This window comes from Mustelus asterias, chromosome 9 (genome assembly GCF_964213995.1).
Source record: "Mustelus asterias chromosome 9, sMusAst1.hap1.1, whole genome shotgun sequence".
NCBI classification, from domain to species: Eukaryota; Metazoa; Chordata; class Chondrichthyes; order Carcharhiniformes; family Triakidae; genus Mustelus; species Mustelus asterias.
The window spans coordinates 56472706-56495502 of NC_135809.1; the positions used below are offsets into that span (position 1 = coordinate 56472706).

General features: G+C 45.9%; 1 protein-coding gene across 1 annotated transcript in view; it reads right to left on the bottom strand.

The window, feature by feature from the left end:
* LOC144499229 (protein O-mannosyl-transferase TMTC1-like) overlaps window positions 1-22797 on the bottom strand; it is a 75928-nt gene that overhangs the window by 7134 nt on the left and 45997 nt on the right. The window contains exons 7-11 of the mRNA XM_078221348.1: window positions 16710-16812; window positions 15106-15241; window positions 8306-8450; window positions 3940-4077; window positions 1697-1819 (exon numbers count right to left, since the gene is read on the bottom strand). Coding sequence (XP_078077474.1) covers window positions 1697-1819; window positions 3940-4077; window positions 8306-8450; window positions 15106-15241; window positions 16710-16812 — 645 coding nt within the window. The remainder of the gene's footprint in view (window positions 1-1696; window positions 1820-3939; window positions 4078-8305; window positions 8451-15105; window positions 15242-16709; window positions 16813-22797) is intronic.

Genomic DNA, 22797 nt, shown 5'->3' on the forward strand with positions numbered 1-22797 from the left:
AGCAGAAACTGAACTGGACTAAGCATTTCAAGAGCAGGTCAGACCTGGAATTCTGCAGCAGGTAACCCACTTCCTGACTCCCCAAAGCTTGTCACCATCCACAACGCACAAGTCAGGAGTGTGATGGAATACTCTCCCCTTGCCTGGAAAAGTACAGCTCCATCAACATTCAAGAAGCTCAACACCATCCAGGACAAAGCAACCTGCTTAGCACCCCATCCTCCACCTTCAACATTCACTCCCTTCACCAGTGATGCAAAGTGGCAGCCCTGTGTGCCAGCCTCAAGATGTACTGCAGCAACTCCCCAAGGTTCCTTAGGCAGCATCTTCCAAACCCACAACCATGCCCATCTAGAAGGACAAGGGCAGCTGATGTGTGGGAACACCCCACCTAGAAGTTCCCCTCCAAGTCACTCACCATCCTGACTTGGAAATATATCACCGTTCCTTCACTGTCACTGGGTCAAAATCCTGGAACTCCCTCCCTAACAGCACTGTGGGTGTATCTACACCACATGGACTGCAGCGGTTCAAGAAGGTGGCTCACCACCACCTCCTCAAGGACAATTAGGGATGGGCAACAAATGCTGGCCAAACCAGTGATGCTCAATCCCAAATGCCAACTTCCAAGACAGCAATGTGATCATGGTGAGATGAGTTGTTATTCTGATGCTGATTGAGGGATGAATATTAGCTAGGACACTGCGTGTGTCTCCAAAATTCTACAGGTCCTGGAAATCTAAAATAAGAACACAAAATGCTGGGAATACACAGCAGGTTTGGCAACATCTGTGGAGAGAAAAGCATAGCAAACATTTCGGATTGTGATCTTTAATCAGAAAGATGACTTAAATTCAACCATGGCACTTTCACGTTCACCTGTGAGGGGAAGTGGGGTCTTGGTTTAAAACTTCATCCTCTGCCCAGTGCTCCTTTAGACTCCTTAGCCAAACAGCCTAGGTTTGTGTCTTCAAGTCCTGATGTAGGGTTTGAACCCACAGCTTTGAGTCAGGGGCAGAAACGTTACCATCTGGCCCATAGCTGACCATCCCCACAGCAGATCTGTATTCGAGTTGGATCTGCTGAACACACTGTTTACAGTGACACCTACTGGAATGCATGCAGCTTTGAACAATAAGTGAAGACGGGAGTAAACACAGTTGCCCAGCCTTTCCCAATCAAATGGCCTCCAACATCTTGGAGAGCATTTTTTTTGAGTCAACAACTTCAGGACAAGAGGGGAGGAAAATAGTGGGGAAAGAATGTTAAGAAAAACATAAATTAAGGAAACATGTGAACAAGAAGCAGGAGTAGGCCATTCAGCCCCTTGAGCCCTTCTTTATTCTTGTACTCTAATCCCCTTGCATTAAAGGCCAACACAACCTTCTCTGACGTGCTTCCAGTGCATTTACATCCTTCCTTACATAAGGTGACCCCCAAAACTGTACCAGTTCTCCAAACATGGCCTCATTAGTGTGCTGTATAGCTGAAGCATAACCTCCCCATTTTTGCATTCAAATCCCCTTGCAATAAGTAAATTCTGAGCTTTCCTAGTTACTTGCTGTACATACATACCAGCCTTTTGTGGTTGACGCACCAGGACACCCATGGTTCTAACACATTTCATAAATTCAATATCTAGACCCAAATGATAAGAGTGTGTGAACTGCATTTCATTGTTAGATAAACACTGCACCTCAAATGCCATATCCAGCCGGTTCAGCTCCCTCAAGAGATTTCCTTCTGAAAAATAAAGTTCTGCAAGGATTTTTGGGTCTTTGGGCTTCATTTGGACGGCCTTTTTCACAGCGACAAGTGCCTGGGTGGGAGAGAGGGACAGATTGTGGGCACTCATCCCTTTGTCATCTAATATTTAAGAAATTACAAACAACTACATAATAAAGAATCCAAATTCTAAGCATAAGTGCACACACATAAACACGCACATGCATAAAAACAGACACACATTTAAAGAGGCACACATGCATATACAGACACACAAAAGCACACATGCACTTAAACATGTATGCATGAATACATGTGCATAAACACACGCATAAACACATGCTCATGAACGCACACTGACACATCACGCACACTGGCACTCACACACATGCAGATACACAAGCATGAACAGAAACACAGTGATACATGGATAAACAAAGACACAGTTGCACAAACACATTCAAGAATACTTACTCATGTATAAACAGACACACGCAGGCACACACACACAAACAGACACACGAATAAACAGCCCTGCACGCACACAAACAGACACATGTAGAATCATAGAATCCCGACAGTGCAGAAGGAGGCCATTCGGCCCATCGAGTCTGCACCGACCACAATCCCACCCAGGCCCTACCCCCACACAGTTTACCCGCTAATCCCTCTAACCTATGCATCTCAGGACTCTAAGGGGCAATTTTTAACCTGGCCAATCAACCTAACCCGCACATCTTTGGACTGTGGGAGGAAACCGGAGCACCCGGAGGAAACCCACGCAGGCACAAGGAGAATGTGCAAACTCCACACAGACAGTGACCCGAGCCAGGAATCGAACCCGGGACCCTGGAGCTGTGAAGCAGCAGTGCTAACCACTGTGCTACCGTGCCGCCCATATGTAGATATGTACATACAAACAGACACACAGATATACACGCACATAAAGAGACATGTTCAGATATACACACACATGCATAAACATAAACAGCCAAACACGCCTATGTGAACACATACATAAACAGAGACACACATTCATAAACACACACATATATAAACAGGCACAAAGAGATACATGCATAAACAGACATACACTAAACACAATGCCACACACATGTATAAACACAGTGCAGATACACATGCAGAAAAGACACATGCTGAAATTCACACACATTATCAGACACATGCAAAAACAGACATGCACACCAAGGATAATTAAACTGCTGAATATTGATGGTTACATTTATTTCCACCTGGGTAATAAAGGATGTTTCTTGGCAGTCTGCACAGTTCATGATTTTATTTATTTTTCTCATCCTCCTTCCAGTCTTCTCCCCTCATCTTTGGCAGGTCTGAGAGCTCCATTGTTTTATCAATAGGAGAAGAGATCCCACAGTCTAGCCCCATGTTGTCCTCATGGTGAAACATGCCCACTTTTGGGATGGGGGTGGGGGGAAGAGTGGAAAATTGTATGGACTGGATTCCCCTCCAGGTTCCCATATGTCCCGACCTGGTAGTGATTGTACATGGGGGAAGGCAAAGTCTCGGAGGGGAAGCCCATCCTTTCCCCACTTTAAACCCTTAAGTGGCCGCTCAGTGGCTACCTTAAGGCCTTTTTCTGCCCAGCCTTGGGTGACAGTTCAGCGCGAAAATAAACAAAGTTTGATCTCAGGTGGGAAAAGGAGCTCCATCAGAAGCCCCCTTCTGATGGGGGAGGCGGGGGTTGTCCTCCCCATCCAGGCTTGGTGACTTATGGACATCCCTCCCCCAACCTGGCCTATTCCCTAAGAGCCCCCCTCGCGACTCGCAAAATATTTCCAACCCTCCCTATCCCTGGTACCCCTGCCACTTAGCTCTCCTCAGGTTCCTGGGACTGAGTTCCATTCAGCTCCCTGCAGTACCTCCTCCGACCACTGCAGTACTACGCCTGGAGGGATTGGAGAGCTATCTCTCCAAGGTGGGACTTACTCCCGAGTGACGGCAGAAGTCCCAATTTATGCCAGTCAACATTTGATAGAGAGTAAATTGGCAACGTGGCAGCTGGAGTTGGTGGGAATGTGTTCCCCACCAATACTTTGGATGGCAAGGATCCTGAAAATTGAGGCCAATGTTTCCATAAAACCATTGCAACAGTTGTTCACTTCATTCATAAGCTGGTTAGCAGTTGTTTGCTACAATACACTCGGGCATGTTTTAATAAGGATTGATTCTTACCTCCTTGTGGTTGCCCTTTTTGCTGTGAATAACAGACAAGAGACGTTGACACTCCAGGCAATCACTCCTTTCACTCGCTACTTGATTAATGAGTTTCTCAGCTTCTCTGGCTCTGCCAGCCACAGACAGGACTTGGGCCTAGCAAACAAATTGAGTAGATGAGAGTTAATGTGCAACATTCCTGTCTTAGAGAATAGAGTAAGAATTCTCACAACACCAGGTTAAAGTCCAACAGGATAGAATCATAGAATTTACAGTGCAGTACAATCTACAGTCAGTACAATCTACAGTCATTTGGCCCATCGAGCCTGCACCAACAACAATCCCACCTAGGTCCTATCCCTGTAACCCCACATATTTACCCTACTAATCCCCCTGACACTAAGGGGCAATTTATCATGGCCAATCAACCTAACCGGCACAGCTTTGGACTGTGGGAGGAAACCCACACAGACACGGGGAGAACATGCAAACTCCACACAGACAGTGACCCGAGGCCAGAGTTGAACCTGGGTCCTGGCGCTGTGAGGCAGCAGTGCCAACCACTGTGCCACCGTGCCGCTTTATCTTAGAGAATAGAGAAAGAGAATCAACAATAGGCCACAGCCTTTGGTGACGACTTGGACAAAAAGGGAATAATTGCCAAATCTGCTTAAGGGTTTGCATGTGTTTGTTTGTGCAGCCCTGAGTATGAATTGCTACAACAAAGGTGATGTCCTCTTTCAAGGCTTCGCAATCTGATCAACACTGACTCTGCCGCTGGGGAACACCTGCTCAGGACTAAACACTGTACATTAAACACTTGGTACAATTTCTAAATAAAAGCAAGCCTCACATTTAAATAGCACCTGAAACGTCCTGAGACACTTCACTGGAGTATTATCGGACAGAATTTGACACTGAGCCACACATATGTCCGAGGATGTGGACTTGGATAAAGAGGATAGGTTTTAAGCAGCAACATAAAGGAGGAAAAATTTCAGGAAGGAATTCCAGAACAGAGGATCCATTTTGTATCTTGGATTTTTAAATCTGGGAAATGAAAAGTGGTTCCAAGATTTTTACACTGGGAGGTTTTTATCCCTGTTTACAACTACAAAACTCCGATTTATTACAAAAGAAGGACGGCACAGTGGTTAGCATTTCTGCCTCACAGTACCACAGGAGTCATAGACTCAGAGTCATATAGCACAGAAAAGGCCCTTCAGCCCATCGAGTCTGCACCAACAAACACTACCACTAAATGTGCGCTAATCCCATTTTCCTGCACTTGTCTCATATCCTTGAATGTTATGATATTTCAAGTACTCATACAAATACTTTGTAAAGATTGTAAGGTTTCCAGCCTGCACTACCTTCTCAGGCAGTGCATTCCAGATTCTCACCACCCTTTGAGTGAAATATTTTTTTCTCAAATCTCCTCTGAATCTCCTGCCCCTCGCCCTAAAACTACGCCCCCTCATGATTGACCCCTCAACTAAGGGGAAGAGCTGCTTCCTATTCACCCTCTGTCCATACCTCTCCCCTTATACACCTCAATCATGTACCCTTAGTCTGAGGGGAGCAATTATATAAATAGCATATATTCTCACAGAAAAACGGTGGTGACACTTTGCTATTTTTACAAGTCTGGAGGGATAAGATGTAGATCATGACGTAGTGCTTTGTTCTGTCCAAAACTGTAGATCCAGAGGAGACACAGCCTGCGATAGACAGAGGGGTAAATTGAAAACCAATTTGGGAAAACTTTGGGTGAAGTTTTAACTCCTTCAAAACCAATCCACTTATGCCAAGTGGAAGTGGGGCCAATTATTTCAGAGATGGAGTGACCAGGCTCTTGAGGCAGAAGCAGGATGTAGATTTCCTTCAGTGAATACCATTTTGGGATCCCCCATGTGAATAATTTGAAACATAGAATCATAGAATCTCTGCAGTGCAGAAGGAGGCCATTTGGCCCATTGAGTCTGCACCACTGACTATATCTTGCCATCCTGTCAATCATTCTGGTTGTTCCTTTCTGTATTCTTTCATTAACTGCAATTTTTTTTTGTACTGTGGTGACCAGGACAATTCCATGTGCAGCTGCACCAATGATTTACAAAATGTCAGGATTACATTATTTTCCAGCTCATCTATTGACCTTTTTCTTTAAAGCAAAAGTCCCAACATCTGGTTTGCTTTGCTGGCAATTCACTGTCAGTCAGGACCCCAGATCCACACACATTATTTTCTTTCCATGAGTTTCCGTCCCTGCTGAGAGGTTTGATCCCCATGGGGAGCATTTTGAGTTTCTCTTCACAGAATTCCCATCTGCTACCTCTCTGTTCAATTCCCGAGACTATCCAAATCCTACTGGGCTATGATCGCCACGTTTGTCAGTCATGTTTGATTTGTTGAGTTAAGATTTTTTCATTTGTTCCTTTGAGTTTTGCTGCAGATTTTTGTTGATGTTTGACGAACGTAGAATCATAGAATCCCTACAATACAGAAGGAGGCCATTCGGCCCATCGAGTGTGTACTGACCACAATCCCACCCGGGCCCTAGACCTGTAACCCCACACATTTACCATGCTAATTCCCCTAACACTATGGTCAATTTAGCATGGCCAATCAACCTAACCCACAGATCTTTGGACTGTGGGAGGAAACCGGAGTACCCGGAGGAAACCCACGGGGAGAATGTACAAACTCCACACGGACAGTGACCGAGGCCGGAATTGAACCTGGGTCGCTGGCGCTGTGAGGCAGCAGTGCTAATCACTGTGCTGCCGTGCCGCCCCAAATGAAGGTTTGTCCTTGACTTGAACCTGGGACCTCTCTCCACTTTTACCACCCAAAGCAAGAATCATACCCGAGACCAACAAGCCCTTGCTGACTGCCATGAACTGTAAGCAAATAAAAATAAAGACGCAATGTCCAAGTGGGGGCAAGGGTGGCAGGAAATGCTACCATTTTGTCCCTTGGTCCAGTTATTGGACAGTCAGAGGGCACACTGGTTTTGATCTTCAATGGCACTGTTCAGAGTTCTTGAGAACATGAGCTGATGGAAAGAAGAATTATGGATTTAAATGATGTTAACCAGTTAATGGAGCTGAGCAAGGGGGAGTGGTTAGTGAATAACTTGGGACACAGTGAATAACTGAGGAAGTAAAGTCACAAATGCCTGGGGTGAAAGCAGAAGAGGCATTGAGGAGCCAGGAGAACCAAAGAACATTAGGGCTGCAGAAGACCAGAGATGGAGGTGAGAATTAAGATTTTGACTAGAAACTGAATCCCTACAGTGAAGGAGGCCATTTGGCCCATCAAGCCTGCACCAACAACAATCCCATCTCGGCCATACCCACGTAACCCTGTGTATTTACTCCGCTAATCATGCTGACACTAAGGGGCAATTTAACATGGCCAATCCACCTAGCCCACACATCTTTGGACTGGGAGGAAACCCACGTGGACACAGGGAGAACCAGCAAACTCCACACTGACAGACACCCGAGACTGGAATTGAACCCAGGTCCCAGGCACTGTGAGGCAGCAGTGCTAACCACCGTGCCACCATGCTGCCCAGGGCAGGGCCAGTGACCATTCAGGAATAGCGAGTTACGAGAGAGAGATTCACTATACTATGTAGAATGCGAGTAGTGAGTTTGGAACAAGGAATAGTTAAAGGGTGGGAGATGCAAACTAAGCTGCTGAGGGGGTGAGAGAATGGGTGAAAGGGAAGCAGATGTACTGGGGAGGAATGAATATTTCAGAGCTGGACACATTAAAGTGCGGTGAGGCTTATCGAGTGAAGGGAGCATTAACAGATTTCCTCAAACACTATACGTAGATAGGTATGATACAACAATATAATCTATAGTTTCTCAACATCACGGCACGGCGGCACAGTGACTAGCACTGTTGCCTCACAGCACCAGAGACGCAGGATCAATATCGTCCTCGGGTCACTGTCTGTGTGGAGTTTGCATGTTCTCCCCGTGTCTGTGTGGGTTTCCTCTCTCTGTCCAAAGATGTGTGGGTTAGGTTGACTGGCCATGCTAAATTGACCCTATCAGGGGATTAGCAGGGTAAAGGGATGGAGTTACAGGAATAGGGCCTGGGTGGGATTGTGGTTGGTGCAGACTCAATGGGCCAAATGGCCTCCTTCTGCACTGTAGATTCTACGATTCTATGAACAAGCACATGTCACATTAATTAAAATCTTAACACAAAAGCAAAATAGTCTGGATGCTGGAAATCTGTAATATAAACAGCAAATGCTGGAAATTCTCAACAGGTCAGGCAGCATCTGTGGAGGGAGTAACTGAGTTAATGTTTCAGGTCAACCACCTTTAATATTTCACGTTTCCTTCAGCAGTGTACGTACCACCGCCAGCTGTAGTTCGCTGTTTGTGGGCTGCATTGTAATGGCCTCTTTGTAGATACGCAAAGCCTCCTCGTACCTCCCGGTGTTATAGTATAGAGCTCCCAGTGGAGACAGAACATCCACCTTCCTCGTTACCAAAAGCGCTCTGCAAACAGGAACAACAGAACACCTTCAACATGCGACAAACTCTCTGATGCATCATTTTTATCACTATCTGAGGCAAGCATCTCCGGATTACAGTCTGGTTGTCAACAAGCAAGAGAATAAACTGCCAGTGTGGCCACCTCCCAGCTCCGCCCCAGTGTACAAGGGTCAAACAATTCAAGTGGTTCTCAGTATGGAAGTCACCGCGAGGCCAAGCAGTGGCTGGGAATCGCCAGTTTAACCGCTGCGGATTTGGGTGTGGGGCCTACTATCGAAAGTCAAGAGTGTTCGGAACAAACAACGTTCACCAAATCAATAGTTTTAGTTTACTCCAAATGTTAATTGACAAAGTTTCGGATTATGAAAACTGGAGTCAAATCGGCTTTTTTCCTGCTTAATTCAAAGCAGAAATATGCAGCGAGCCGGGCAATAGCTGTAGAGAGAGCGACAAATTCACTCGGGAAACAGGCCCATCTTCCAAACATTACAGCATTTAAAAAGGGACAGGATGAAGGGTGGGGTAAACAGGCAGACATAAAGGACAAGAAGACAATCAAAGATAGAGGTTGGGATTTTCTGACAATTCCCAGTGGCGGAATCTTCTGGTCCCATCAAAAGCAATGCCCCACCCGTGCCGGATTACCTGGCAGCAGGACAGGTGAGCCATGCAAAACACCATAGACGTCGGCGGGACTGGAGGATCCCGCTGGCCGCCAATGGTGAGCTGCTTCCCACACCAGAAAACACGCCGCTGGGGGAAGGGGGTCACGCCGATTCACCTGAAAAGGCCAGTGAAGAAATATCACAAAAAAGATGGAGATAGAAAAAAGATTTCTGTTGCTCCTTTCACACACACAGATATCCCTTCTCAGCCACTGGAGTCCTCCTGAAACGTACTCAGTGCTGTAATCCAGTCAATTTCACATAGCAAATCCCACAGACAGCCATGTGATAATGAGCAGATAACCTGCTTTTCTAATGTTGATTGATGGATAGATATTGGCCAGGATGACATGCAATAACTTTCCTTTTTTTTTGAGTAATGCTGCCGTGGGAGTGTTTCCATCAAGCAGAGGGGGTTGATGGGGCCTCAGTTTAATGTCCCATCAAAAAGATGACAGAGAGTGAACTTCCTCAGATAGCCTTTCAATCATTGCTTTCTGACTTTATGTTTCCCAGGATCATTTCAATTCTGGCATTCAACCATCTTCAATTCTCCATTTAGAGGCTGTGTGCGGCGCGTGTACCGCGGGGGCGTGGCGTGAAACGTTTGTGGACTGTGAAGTGAAGAGGGTTCTGCACCTCTCCCTCTTCAATTCTGTTGCTTATTCCTGTCCACTTGCCAGTTCTTCCTATCCTGTGGGAGGCTGCCCACCTGATTTTTAACCTCCTTTGTTCTCTCTGCAGTTGATGACTAACAAGCCCAGCACTTGTTTGTTTGTTTTAGGTTTGCAGCGATTGCAGCATTTTGTATTTACCCGTTTTCCTGCTTATGTCGCTTCAACCTCCATTTGTCAGGATAAACCCAGAGGGAGTTTAATGAACCGACACCTCTATTTAATTTTTCAGTGTTTATCCATTGCTATATTTTAAAATCTCTCTCACTTCCTTCCTCTCCTCCTGTGCAGCCACACCCAAGAACTTCTGGCCAAGTGGATGTTTAAACTTTGATAACTAGTGCCTGCATGTGGCCTGATCCTGTGCTCTCCATGAGCCTGGACCCTGGCCAGTATTATCCCTGCACTAGGGCACTGAGGTGATTGTAAGCAGCCCTATCAATTCCCTGACTGAGGTCAGAGATCTGAAGCTGTGCCTTTCCAGGTCCTGTTTGTGCCAGAGAGATGGAGGGAGTGGGGCCTCTTGTGTTTTTAAAAATATTATCTTGGAATCAATCACCAAATATTGTGGATAACAATATGGAACTCATTACCACCGTTTCCTCCAAAGAGGATTGGAATGGATAATACCATTCCAATTAACTCCTTTTGGAAAGAATTGGATAAATATAGAGTTACGGATGGGATTGAGTACTGGACACCAATGGGACTGGTAATCTATTTGTGAGCAGCACTGGGAAACCCAACCACGGAAGACCAGTCCTAGAATGTGAGTAAATTTAGCTAATAGGGTTCTTTGCTGCTGTTGGGAGATGAGCAGTGGAATTTTATCCTCCAAACGGCACGGTGGCACAGTGGTTAGCATTGCTGCCTCACAGCACCAGGGACCCGGGTTCAATTCCCGGCTTGGGTCACTGTCAGTGTGGAGTTTGCACGTTCTCCCCATGTCTGCGTGGGTTTCCTCCGGGTGCTCCGGTTCCTCCCACAGTCCAAAGACGTATGGGTTAGGTGGATTGGCCATGCTAAATTGCCCCTTAGTGTCAGGCGCACTAGCTAGAGTAAATGAATGGGGTTATGGGGATAGGGCCTGGATGGGATTGTGGTCGGTGCAGACTTGATGGGCCAAATGGCCTCCTATTACACTAGGATTCTGTGATGCTATAAGATTAGAAGAGTCAGACTGAGTCAATAACACGTCATGGAGGCAGAGAAGCAGAATTATGTCAGTGTTTGACAAATACAAAAAATTACTGGGTTTTGACAAACTCTTCTGATCAAGTACAGCAGCCACTCGAACAGTTGCCATATATTTATACCACATGACGGGTTGAAAAGTTTAACAGAAACACACAAACTGGTTAAGTATCAGTGTATGGAAGATATCCCAGATTCTGTCAGACTTGCTGCTAATGTTGCTGGGAGGAACTTTCCTTTTGTTTTGTCAACAATTGTTTAACTCCCTCGTGTTCCATATTCCTTTGTTGTGTTCGAACTTTCTCAGCTTGGGCTCTCTCACAATGTCTTATTACCACAGCTGCACAGTCTGAAAATGTCCGAAAACAGCTCCTACAATAAATGAGGTGTCTGGACCACGACATCCCTGGTTCAAATCCTCATCTGTGCCACATTAGTTGATCTGAGATGGGCTAGTTTCCAGCTAGGGATTGATCCCCTCCAGGCACCATGTCCAAATGGCCATTTCTTTGGTGTGAGGCCAGATGGTGGATGCTCAATGGCTAATCGACTGCAGGGAGCATCATTGCGCAGCACATTCTCACCCAGCCTTGTTCCAATCCCTGCGCCCCCGATCCCCCCCACCCCCCCCAAAAAAAAACTACCTGTGTTCACATTTGACAAAAAACACAGATGCTGAAGCCAAGGCTACATTTACTGCCCCATCGTCAGTTGCACTGAGGAGATGGGAAAGGCTCTTGTTTCATAGGGATTGTTTTAAACAAATAACAGGCTCATTGAGCGACTTCAGCGAAGTCACATTAACCCATCTTTACAATGCTGCACTGTGCTTTTCCTGTTCTGCTGTTACATATTAAAGGGACACTGTCCCTCACTTCTCAAGTCACATGTACGCCCACAGTAGGTAGGAGTGGAGGTCAGTCATCTGCTCCACAGTTTGGTTCCAGCACAAAAGCAGGCCATTCGGCCCACCAAACCCATGATTTGTGGATCTCTGCAGGATCATTTTGCCGTGTCCCACTCCCCCACCTTTTCTTCACAGCCCTGTAAGTTTTCTCTTTCGCTAATTCTGTTTTGAAAGCCCTGATTGAATCTGCCTCCACCATATTGTCAGGCTGTGCATTCCAGCTCCTAACCACTCACTGCATACAAAAAATTCCTCATCTCACTGTTGCTTCTTTAGCCATAGACCTTCTATCAGCTGTCCTTTGGTTCTTGATCCTTCTGCCAAAGGGAGCAGAGTTTTCCCCTATCTAGTCAGTGCGGAGCCCTCAGAATTTTGAATACCTCTACCAAATCTTCTAAGGAGAACAGCCCCAGCCTTGTCAACTAACCATGTAACTGAATTTGCTCAGCCTTGAATGTTTCTCGTTAATCTTTTCTGCACCCTCCCCAATACTTTCACATCCTTCCTGAAGTGCGGTGCCCAGAATTGGACTAATACTCCGATTGAGACCTGGGTAAGATGTTCTTTTGGAGAGTTGGTGCAGACTCGATGGGCCAAATGACCTCCTTTTGCATTGTAGGGATTGTATGGCTGTTGGAATTTCATACCTGACTCTTACGTTACACATTAGGTTGATCTTTCTCTGCACCCTAGCTATGACAGTAACACTACATTCTGCACTCTCTCCTTTCCTTCCCTATGTCTGGTATGCTTTGTCTGTATAGCACACAAGAAACAATACTTTTCACTGTATACGAATACATGTGATAATCATAAATCAAATCAAAATGCACTCAGCCAACACGAGGAGATTTTGCACCCCACCTGTCCATGACAGTATCCGTAAGAGTGACCACTGCACAGTCCTGTGGAGACAAAGTCCCGCCTTCACATTGAGAATAACCTCCATCCTGTTGTGTGACACTATCACCATGTTAAATGGGACAGGTTTCGAACCGATCTAGCAACTCAAGACTGGGCATCCATGAGGCACTGTGGGCCATCAACAGCAGCGGAATTGTACTCCAGCACAATCTGCAACCTCATGGCCCGGCATATCCCCCACTCAACCATTACCAACAAGCCAGGGGATCAACCCTGGTTCAATGGAGTGTGCAGGAGGGCATGTCAGGAGCAGCAACAGGCATACCTAAAAATGAGGTATCAACCTGGTGAAGCTACCAAACAAGATTACTTGCATTCCAAATGGCAAAAGCAGCAAGTGATAGACAGAGCTAAGCGATCCCACAACCAATGGATCAGATCTAAGCTCTGCAGTCCTTCCACATCCAGTCGAGAATGATGGTGGACAATTAAACAACTCACTGGAGGAGGTTCCACAAATATCCCCATCCTCAATGATGGAGGAGCCCAGCACATCAGTGCAAAAGATAAGGCTGAAATATTCGCAGCAATCTTCAGCCAGAAGTGCCGAGTGGATGATCCATCTCAGCCTCCTCCAGTGGTCCCCCGCATCTCAGATGCCAGTCTCCAGCCAATTTCAATTTACTCCATGTGATATTAAGAAATGGTTGGAGGCACTGGATACTGCAAAGGCAATGGGCCCTGATAACATTCCGCAATAGTACTGAAGACTTGTGCTCCAGAACTTGCCACTCCCAAGCACTTCCAGTACAGTTACAACACTGGCATCTACGCAACAATGTGGAAAATTGCCCAGGTATGTCCTGTACACAAAAAGCAGGACAAATCCAACCTGGCCAATTACCGCCCAATCAGTCTACTCTCGATCATCAGTAAAATGATAGAAGGGGTTACCAACAGTGCTATCAAGCAGCACCTGCTCAGCAATAACCTGCTCAGTGATGCCAAGTTTGGGTTTCGCCAGGGTCGCTCAGCTCCTGACCTCATTACAGCCTTGGTTCAAATGTGGACAAAAGAGCTGAATTCCAGGGGTGAGGTGAGAGTGACAGCCCTTGACATCAAGGCCGCATTCGACAGAGTGTGGCATCAAGGAGTCCTAGCGAAACTGGAATCAATGGATATCAGGGGGCAAACTGTCCACTGGTTGGAGTCATACATAGGAAGGTGGTTGTGGATGTGGCGGGTCAGTCATCTCAGCAGGAGTCCCTCAGGGGAGTGTCCGAGGCCCAACAATCTTCAACTGCTTCATCAATGACCTTCCGTCCATCATAAGGTCAGAAGTGGGGATGTTCGCCGATGACTGCACAAAGTTCAGCACTATTCGCGACTCCTCAGATACTGAAGCAGTCCGGGTCCAAATGCAACAAGATCTGGACAATATCCAGGCTTGGGCTGACAAGTGGCAAATAACATTCGCACCACACAAATGCCAGGCAATGACATCACCAATAAGAGACACGCTAACCACTGCCCCTAACATTCAATGGTGTAACCATCACTGAATCTCCCACTGTCAACATCCTTGGGGGTTACCATTGACCAGAAGCTCAACTGGCTATAGGAGCAGGTCAGAAGCTAGGAATACTGCGGCAAGTAACTCACCTCCTGACTCCCCAGAGCCTATCCACCATCTACAAGACACAAGTCAGGAGCGTGATGGAATACTCCCCACTTGCCTGGATGGGTGCAGCTCCAACAACACTCAAGAAGCTTGACACATTCCAGGACAAAGCAACCTGCTTGATTGGCACCACACCTATAAGCATTCAATCCCTCCACCACCAACGCTCAGTAACAGCAGTGTGTACTATCTACATGATGCACTGCAGCAATTCACCAAAGATCTTTAGACAGCACCTTCCAAACCCATAACCACTTCCATCTAGAAGGACAAGGGCAGTAGATAAATGGGAACCCTACCACCTGCAAGTTCTCCTCCAAGGCACTCACCATGATGACTTGGAAATATATCGCCGTTCCTTCGCAGTCGCTGGGTCAAAATCCGGGATTCTCTACCTAACGGCATTATGGCTCAACCCACAGAACATGGACTGCAGCGATTCAGGAAGGCAGCTCACCACCACCTTCTCAAGGGCAACTAGAGATGGGCAATAAATGCTGGCCAGCCAGTGACACCCATGTTCCACGAATGAATTTAAAAAAAACCTTCTGATTCGAAGCCAAGCAAACCAACAATGTGAACTGAAACCTTGAGAAAAAGCACATTCAGAAGACCAAACGGATAGAATTCCATCCAGAGTTTCACCAAAAACACAGCATGTTGGCACCCTTACCGTTTGTACCAGGTTTCGGCCTCCTTGTTCTTGTTAGCCGAACGCAGCAGCCGACCGAGGTTCACCATGGCAACGTAATGTTTGGGATTTAGCTGAATGGCGTGTAAGTAATGAGCCGAGGCTCCATTCGCATCTCCTACAAAATTCAATGAATTCCAAAGATCAGTAAGTAGAGAGGCAAAGACAAATTGCTCAGACTGAGCAGAGGACTACAGAGGCTGGGTCATTAAGTACGTTCAAGACTGAGATAGGCTGATTCTTAATCAGTAAGGGAATCAAGGGTTATGGGGATAAAGTGGGAAAGTGGGATTGAGGATTATCCCATTAGATTAATCATGATCTCATTGAATGGTGGAGCAGAGTCGATGGGCCGAATGGCCTACTTCTGCTGCTACATTTTCTGGAGAAGGTGGTGAGTGCAAAGTCAGTAGTAATCGTCAATATAAGAAATGGATAAGTACTCAAAAGAGAACAAAGAAAAAGAAATGGGCAAAGGGAAAAGAGTAGGGGATTCGGACTATTCAGACATCTTTCTCAAAGCACAGGCACAATGAGCTGGATGGCTTCTATCTGACAGGGTTCAGCCAAGCTTTTTAGGTGTAGGGTTGATAACCCTTCCTCTGAACTTTCAAAACCTGAAAAATGGTCACTGTTTATCCCTCCACAGTTGCTGCCAGGGTGGCTGAGTGTTTTCCCAGAAATGATGATGTTTTGGGACATTTGCCATCCCTCTAGAGCTAAATGTAAACCTGCAGTCACCAAGAACTGGCAACGGATCAGTCATAGGGACCTCTGACTCATTTTGCGGCCAGTCTCCCAGACTGGACTGCTGCCTATAAGCTCACAATTCGATGTACCAACACATTGTGCTAAGAGTGCTGAATGTGATTTAATGATCACAGTGAATGCTCAGTTGATACTGAGGGGGAAGAACCAAGAGAACTTAAATACTTCCCTCACAAAGAAGGGGATTGGCTGTCAAATCTCCCCAGGGCACACTCACTTCTAATTGACATGTTTGAAACTGGAGCATTCACTCACGGACCTACCTGGGAGCAGGTCTTCACCACCCACCCCACCTCTCCTCCCTCTCAGGTACATGTCTCAGGACGTTAATAGAGGGGAGGGCCTTCTCCAGAAAGTTAAAAAGTCATGCCTTTCACCACTTGGACCAGCGTTCAAAATCAAGCCAATAGGATGAAAGTCTGGCAGGAAGAGTCATATGCGGAATGGTTTTGTGGCCAATGTCAAACTAAGTTCAAGTTAACATGGGCCAACTGCCCAAAACTGCCTCAAATTGGCATCAAAAGTGCAATCTCACTCAAGGATTACTGATGTGGGAATTGGAACAATATCCGGCTGGTACACCATGGACCATTCCCCAGAAGGCATGACCAAGGAAGTGTTGAGTTGCAGGAGTAAGAGGTTTCAAAAAGGCTTCTGACACTCACTCTCCATTTCCCACAGGAAGAATGGAAACCCAGGCAAGATACTGAAACTGGCCTAAAAAGTGGTACCCCAGCATTTGCCTCAATGAGCGAAGACAAGTCCAAACGATAATATGTAGTCATTATGTGTCAGATAATAATGCTTCCATTGCTTACCTCGGTCAACTAGGAAGACGCCATAGTTGTTGTAGAGATCGGAGTTCTCAGGACAGTTATCAATGCCACTCACATAGATGTCATCAGCCTCTCCAAATCGCTCCTTTGAAAAGATGGGGATGGGTTGTATGGAGAAAGTCAATTATTTTACAACCCTCAACATGGGAAATTCTTACTCCTGATCCCATTGAAAGAACAGCAGGATGTCTAATGGGATTAAGATTGGATGTGTCTGTGATCTCTCTCCTCCAGTAGGTAGGAATCTCAATAAAAAGCATTTCACCTGGCACTATCCACATCCTTGCTGTCAGGGTGGAACTGCCAAATCTAGTAATAGATTAAGTTTAGGAAACTAGCCAAGCTCTCTTCACACGAGACACTTGCAACCTCCGGTTGGACCTATTCCTGGAGATGTTGTAATATGGTCTCCCTCCTCTGACCAACCCCAATCTCTTGCCATTGGCTACTTGCCAAGTCCATCCTCTTGGTTCACCAACTTCCCACCCAAAAGGAAATCAAACAGACACTTTATTACACAACTGGATAGTTTGCAATTGTCAGCGACACAAAGTGAGTCCCATCCCCAATTTGCTTTTTTCAAACTGAACACTCAAAATGAACAAGTACTAGGAGGACAAGAACTAGCGGTCATAGTTTGAGGATAAGGTATAAACCTTTTAGGACTGAGGCGAGGAGAAATTTCTTCACCCAGGGAGTGGTGAATGTGTGGAATTCACTACCATATAAAGTAGATGAAGCCAAAACATTGTGTGACTTCCAGAAGAAGTCAGATGTAGCTCTTGGGGCGAAAGGGATCAAGGCAAAAGGGGGGAAGGGGGGAATCAAGATATTGAATTTGATGATCAGCCATGGTCATAATGAATGGTGGAGCAGGCTCGAAGAGCCGAATGGCCTACTCCTGCTTCTAGTTTCTATGTTTCTATGTAAGCACCATCTTTTTGAATACCCTATATCATCTCTCTCAGGTTTCTCACATCAGTGTCCTGGGGAATCAAACCAGGCTAATTCTAAAGGATTGCCAGCCCGACTCCAACTGCCTCTCATACGAATATGCAGCCCGTGTCAAGGTGGATTCCAAACGGTCCAACAGCCTAAGCCGCTGTTGTTGTCGACGGGATTCTCGAGTTTGATGGCATACAGCACATGGCCAATAGCAAGAGATTTGGCTGGAACTTGAATATTAGCCATCAGTAGATTGTACCGTTGCTCAAGCTCAAATGGCAAACCCATGAGCATCAACACTAAATATGGTGGGGATCCCTTTAGATCAGCACAGACTGGGAATGTAACCTGACATCGCCCGATAAATTGCATCGTCCAACAACTCCCACCCCACCCCCTTTCCTTATCTCTTAATCTCCTGCAGCCGTAAACCTCCAGGAACTCGGTGCTCCTCCAACTCCAGCCTCTTGTGCATCCCTCATTTCCTGTCCCCACCAGTGGCAACTATGACTTCAGCTACGTAGGCCCTAAACTTGGGAATTCCCTCCCAAATCTCTCATCTGTTCCTCTTTCTCCTTTTAACCATATAATTAACCAAGCTTATGGTCCTAGTGTCACTTTTTTTTTTAGGTTGGTGTTAACATTTATCTGATGACACATCTCTGAAGTGCCTATTACACAAAAGGTGTTATAAAACAGCACGGTGGCACAGTAGTTAACACTGCTGCCTTACAGCGCCAGGGATCTGAGTTCAGAACAAAGAACAGTACAGCACAAAAACAGGCCATTTTGGCACACTAAGTCTGTGCCGATACAGATGCCTCTCTAATCTAATATTTTCCCGGGTCTATGTGGTCCACATCCCTCTATTCCCTACCTATTCATGTATCTAGCCAGATGCCTCTAGAACGTTGTTATAGAATCTGCTTCCACCACCTCTTCCGGCAACACGTTCCAGGCATTCACCACCGTGTGTGTGAAAAACTTGCCCCTTACATCTCTCTTCAACTTTCCCCCTCTTACTTTCAAACTACCCCCTCGAGTAATTGACCCTTCGACCCTGTGAAAAAGACTCTGGCTATCCACTCTATCCAAGCCTGTTGTAATCTTGTAAACCTCTTTCAGGTCTCCCCTCATCCTCCAATGAAAACAATCCAAGTTTGTTCAACATTTCTTCATAGTCCATATCCTCCAAACCAGGCAGCATCCTGGTAAATCTCTTCTGCACCCTTTCCAACACATCAACATTCTTCCAGTAGTGTGGCAACCAGAATTGTACACAATACTCCAAATGCGGCCTAACCAAAGTCTTATATAGCTGCAACATGATTTTTCAATTCCTATGCTCAACACCCCGAATGATAAAGGCCAGCATGCCATACGCCTTCTTGATTACCTTGTCCACATGAGTTGCCACCTTCAGGGAACTGTGCATCTGCAAGCCTAGATCCCTCTGTTTGCTAATATTTCTAAGGACTCTACCATTTACTGTATACTTTCCTTCTGCAGTAGGCCATCCAAATTGCATCGCCTCAAATTTGTCTGGGTTAAATTCCATCTGCCATCTTTTGGCCAGGTCTCCAGCAAATTTATATCCAGCTGTATCATCTGACAATCCTCCTCACTATCCGCTACTCCCCCAAATTTTGTATCATCTGCAAATTTACTAATCGGACCACCTACATTTTCCTCCAAATCATTGATATATATTACAAACAACAGAGGTCCCAGCACTGATCCTTGTGGAACACCACTTGTCACAGACCTCCAGTTAGAAAAGTACCCTTACACTGCTACTCTCTGCTTTTTGTGCCCAAGCCAGTTTTGTATCCATCTGACCAGCTCACCTCGGATCCTATATGATTTCATCTTCTGTAGCAGCCTGCCATGAAGGATTGAAGGATTTACTAAAATCCACATATACAACATCCACTGCCCTGCCCTGGTCAATTTTTCTTGTCACTTCCTCAAAGAAATCAAGTTTGTGAGACACGACCTCCCCTTCACAAAACCATGCTGTCTATCGCTAATAAGCCCATTCTCTTCCAGATGTGAGTACATCCTGTCCCTCCAATAATTTTCCCACCACTGATGTAAGGCTCACAGGCCTGTAATTTCCCAGATTGTCTCTTCTGCCTTTCTTAATCAGAGGAACAATGTTAGCTACTCTCCAATCCTCTGGTACCTCACCTGTGGCTAAAGAGGATACAAAGATTTTGGCCAAGGCCTCAACAATTTATTCCCTCGCCTCTCTCAGAATTCTGGGATAGACCCTATCTGGCCCTGGGGACTTGTCCACCTTAAAGTTTTTCAAATTCAAATTCAATTCCGGCCTCGAGTGACTGTGTGGAGTTTGCATGTTCTCCCCGTGTCTGCGTGGGTTTCCTCTAGGTGCTCCGGTTTCCTCCCACACTCCAAAGAAATGCAGGTTAGATGGATTGGCTATGCTAAATTGCCCCTTAGCAGGATAAATACGTGGGTTTATGGAGATAGAGCCTGGGTGGAATTGAGGTCAGTGCAGGCTCGATGGGCCGAATAGCCTCCTTCTGCACTGTAGGAATTCTATGATACAAAGAAAGCCAAAGGGCTGTATCGGGTGTGTCGACATTCCAGATTTTACACTTAGTAGGGGAAGCAGTGGTGTAGTGGTATTGCTACTGGATTAGTAATCCAGAATCCCAGCATAATGCTCTGGGGACCCAGGTTCAAATCCCACCACAGCAGATGGTGAAATTTTTATTTCCATAGCTGTCGGGGCCAGTTCATTAGATATGTTCAAGAGGGAGCTGGATGTGGCCCTTGCGGCTAAAGGGATCAAGAGATATGGCGAGAAAGTGGGAGTGAGACACTGAAAGTGCTTAATCAGCAATGATCATACTGAATGGTGGTGCAGGCTCGAAGGGCCGAATGGCCTCCTCCTGCACCTATTGTCTATCTTTCTATGTTTAAAAATTGTTGTCTGGTTCAGGACAGCACCAATGGTGTCTTACCCAACTTCGTCAATAGGCGGAGCCATGTTCCATATTCTTGGCATGACCTATTTGAACTTCCTGGAGTTTAAAAGTCTCAGACACGTTAAAGCTGCCCTTTCTCGTAGGTGAATCTGTGTCCACCATTTCAGGCAGCACAGGCCATCCAAGTCACATAATAATAGTCACTGCATTAAAACAATTCTCTGGTTCTTTTACCCCTGCATTTCACCCGATTTAATCCATCAAAATCCCACAACTCTCGTAAACCTCCTGTTAACCTCCTCTGTTTGAAAGAAAGCAATCCCAGCTTCTCCAGTCCCCCCACAAATAAATAATGGTGCCAGCACTCGAGCACACCACTAAAATGCAGCTTTCAAAGGAAAAACAGCTGACTTCAGTCAGCAGCCCTTAACCCCATGGACCTCACTGAGCACTACAAAACATCAAATTTACCTGGGCCGGTTAAAGCCTTTGTCCTTGTGGGTCAGTTAGATACGTGTTCGATGGACTGTAACTTCAAGGGCCATACATGATGTTTAAGTGCATATTCCACTGACTTGTGTACCTGACGGGTTGCTGATTCTAACACGTCTTGTTCTGGTTTAGGATTCAGCTTTGAATTAGCCCTTTCCAAACCTCCAGGTCCACAAAGTTCAGATGGAAAATAGCCAATCTCGGTACAGATTCCCCTAAGTGGCGGAACGCAGTCGGCAAAATCTCGGATGTTGCATATGGTTGATCCACAGCATAAGGATACCCGACTTCACTGACACTAGTAGATAACTTAATGTCAATGCATCGCAAGTCATTGAGGATCAGCTGCTGTGATGCAGAGTAAAATCTTACTAAACACACCCGCACACACCTATACGCACACACTCTCAAATACAGTGCCAGGGACCTGGGTTTGATTCCAGGCTCGGGTCACTGTCTGTGCGAAGTCTGCACATTCTCCCCGTGTCTGCATGGGTTTCCTCCGAGTGCTCCGGTTTCCTCCCACAGTCTAGAAGACGTGCTGGTTAGGTGCATTGGACATGCCAAATTCCCCCTCAGTGTACCCGAACAGGTTCAACTAGGGTATTTTCAGAGTAACTTCATTGCAATGTTAATGTAAGCCTACTTGTGACTAATAAATAAACTTTAAAAAACTTTAAACAGACACATGCATATCCACACACGTGCGCACACCCTCACACATGCAAACACACACATGCACACCCATACACACACGCGCATGTACAAACACAATGTAATAAATTTGTATATCCACAATAGCCAGGTTATTAAGGCAAGTTGACAGGAGCCAATGGGCTTTCAATAGATTGACAGTACAAGTGTGTCATATGGTAAATTATTCTGGGCTGTTGTCTCTGGAACCATCAAAAAAGTGTTTCATGTTGATGCCTCAAGAGATGGCGTCAAATAGAAACCCTGCTAACAGAAGCACTGATGACTATATTTCCCTGGCATAGCCAGGAGGGCAGGTCTGGTGGCCGTAAATAAAGGTGAAAACTGTTGCTCTGTAAATGCTCCCGAGCGACCAATATTTGGAATGTTTTTCCAGGATGTACAAAGAGACCACACATCCTAAATCCATTTAGATACAATTAGACAATGTGTTGGGAGAACCAAGTTATTCTTTTCTTAAATGAATGAGCTAAGGGAGTCCTATTTATTGTACCTTGATTTCTGCTCGAGTATGATCAATTCACCAACATTAGTGCAGTGACTTCCACAATACCAAGAACCTCTAGAAATTGGAGAGAAGTTTTGTCTTGATATAGTTCTGTATGGAAAGTGTTCATAACAGACAATTTGAAGTAATGGGAAATACACGGTGCTCCTTGGGTATCATGGGGAAAGTGGGTGGTCGGAGTGGGAGGAATGGGGAAGTAAGCAGAATGTCTCTGGAGTTCCGCTGGTCTTAAGGTGCTATATCCTTTGATTCAAGATTGACACCAAAGTCACCCCTATCTGCAGGCTTGTTAATCAAAGACCTGGGCCAGGCAGCATAGGCACTTTTGATGATGAACCAACAGAGGGGACAGGCGAGAGGAGACTGACCTGTACGCTGCGCTAGTAGGTCATGTGGTTTAGGCTCGCAATAAATCAGAACCAAGTTCATCAATAGTCTCGCTGCTTCAACTACACCG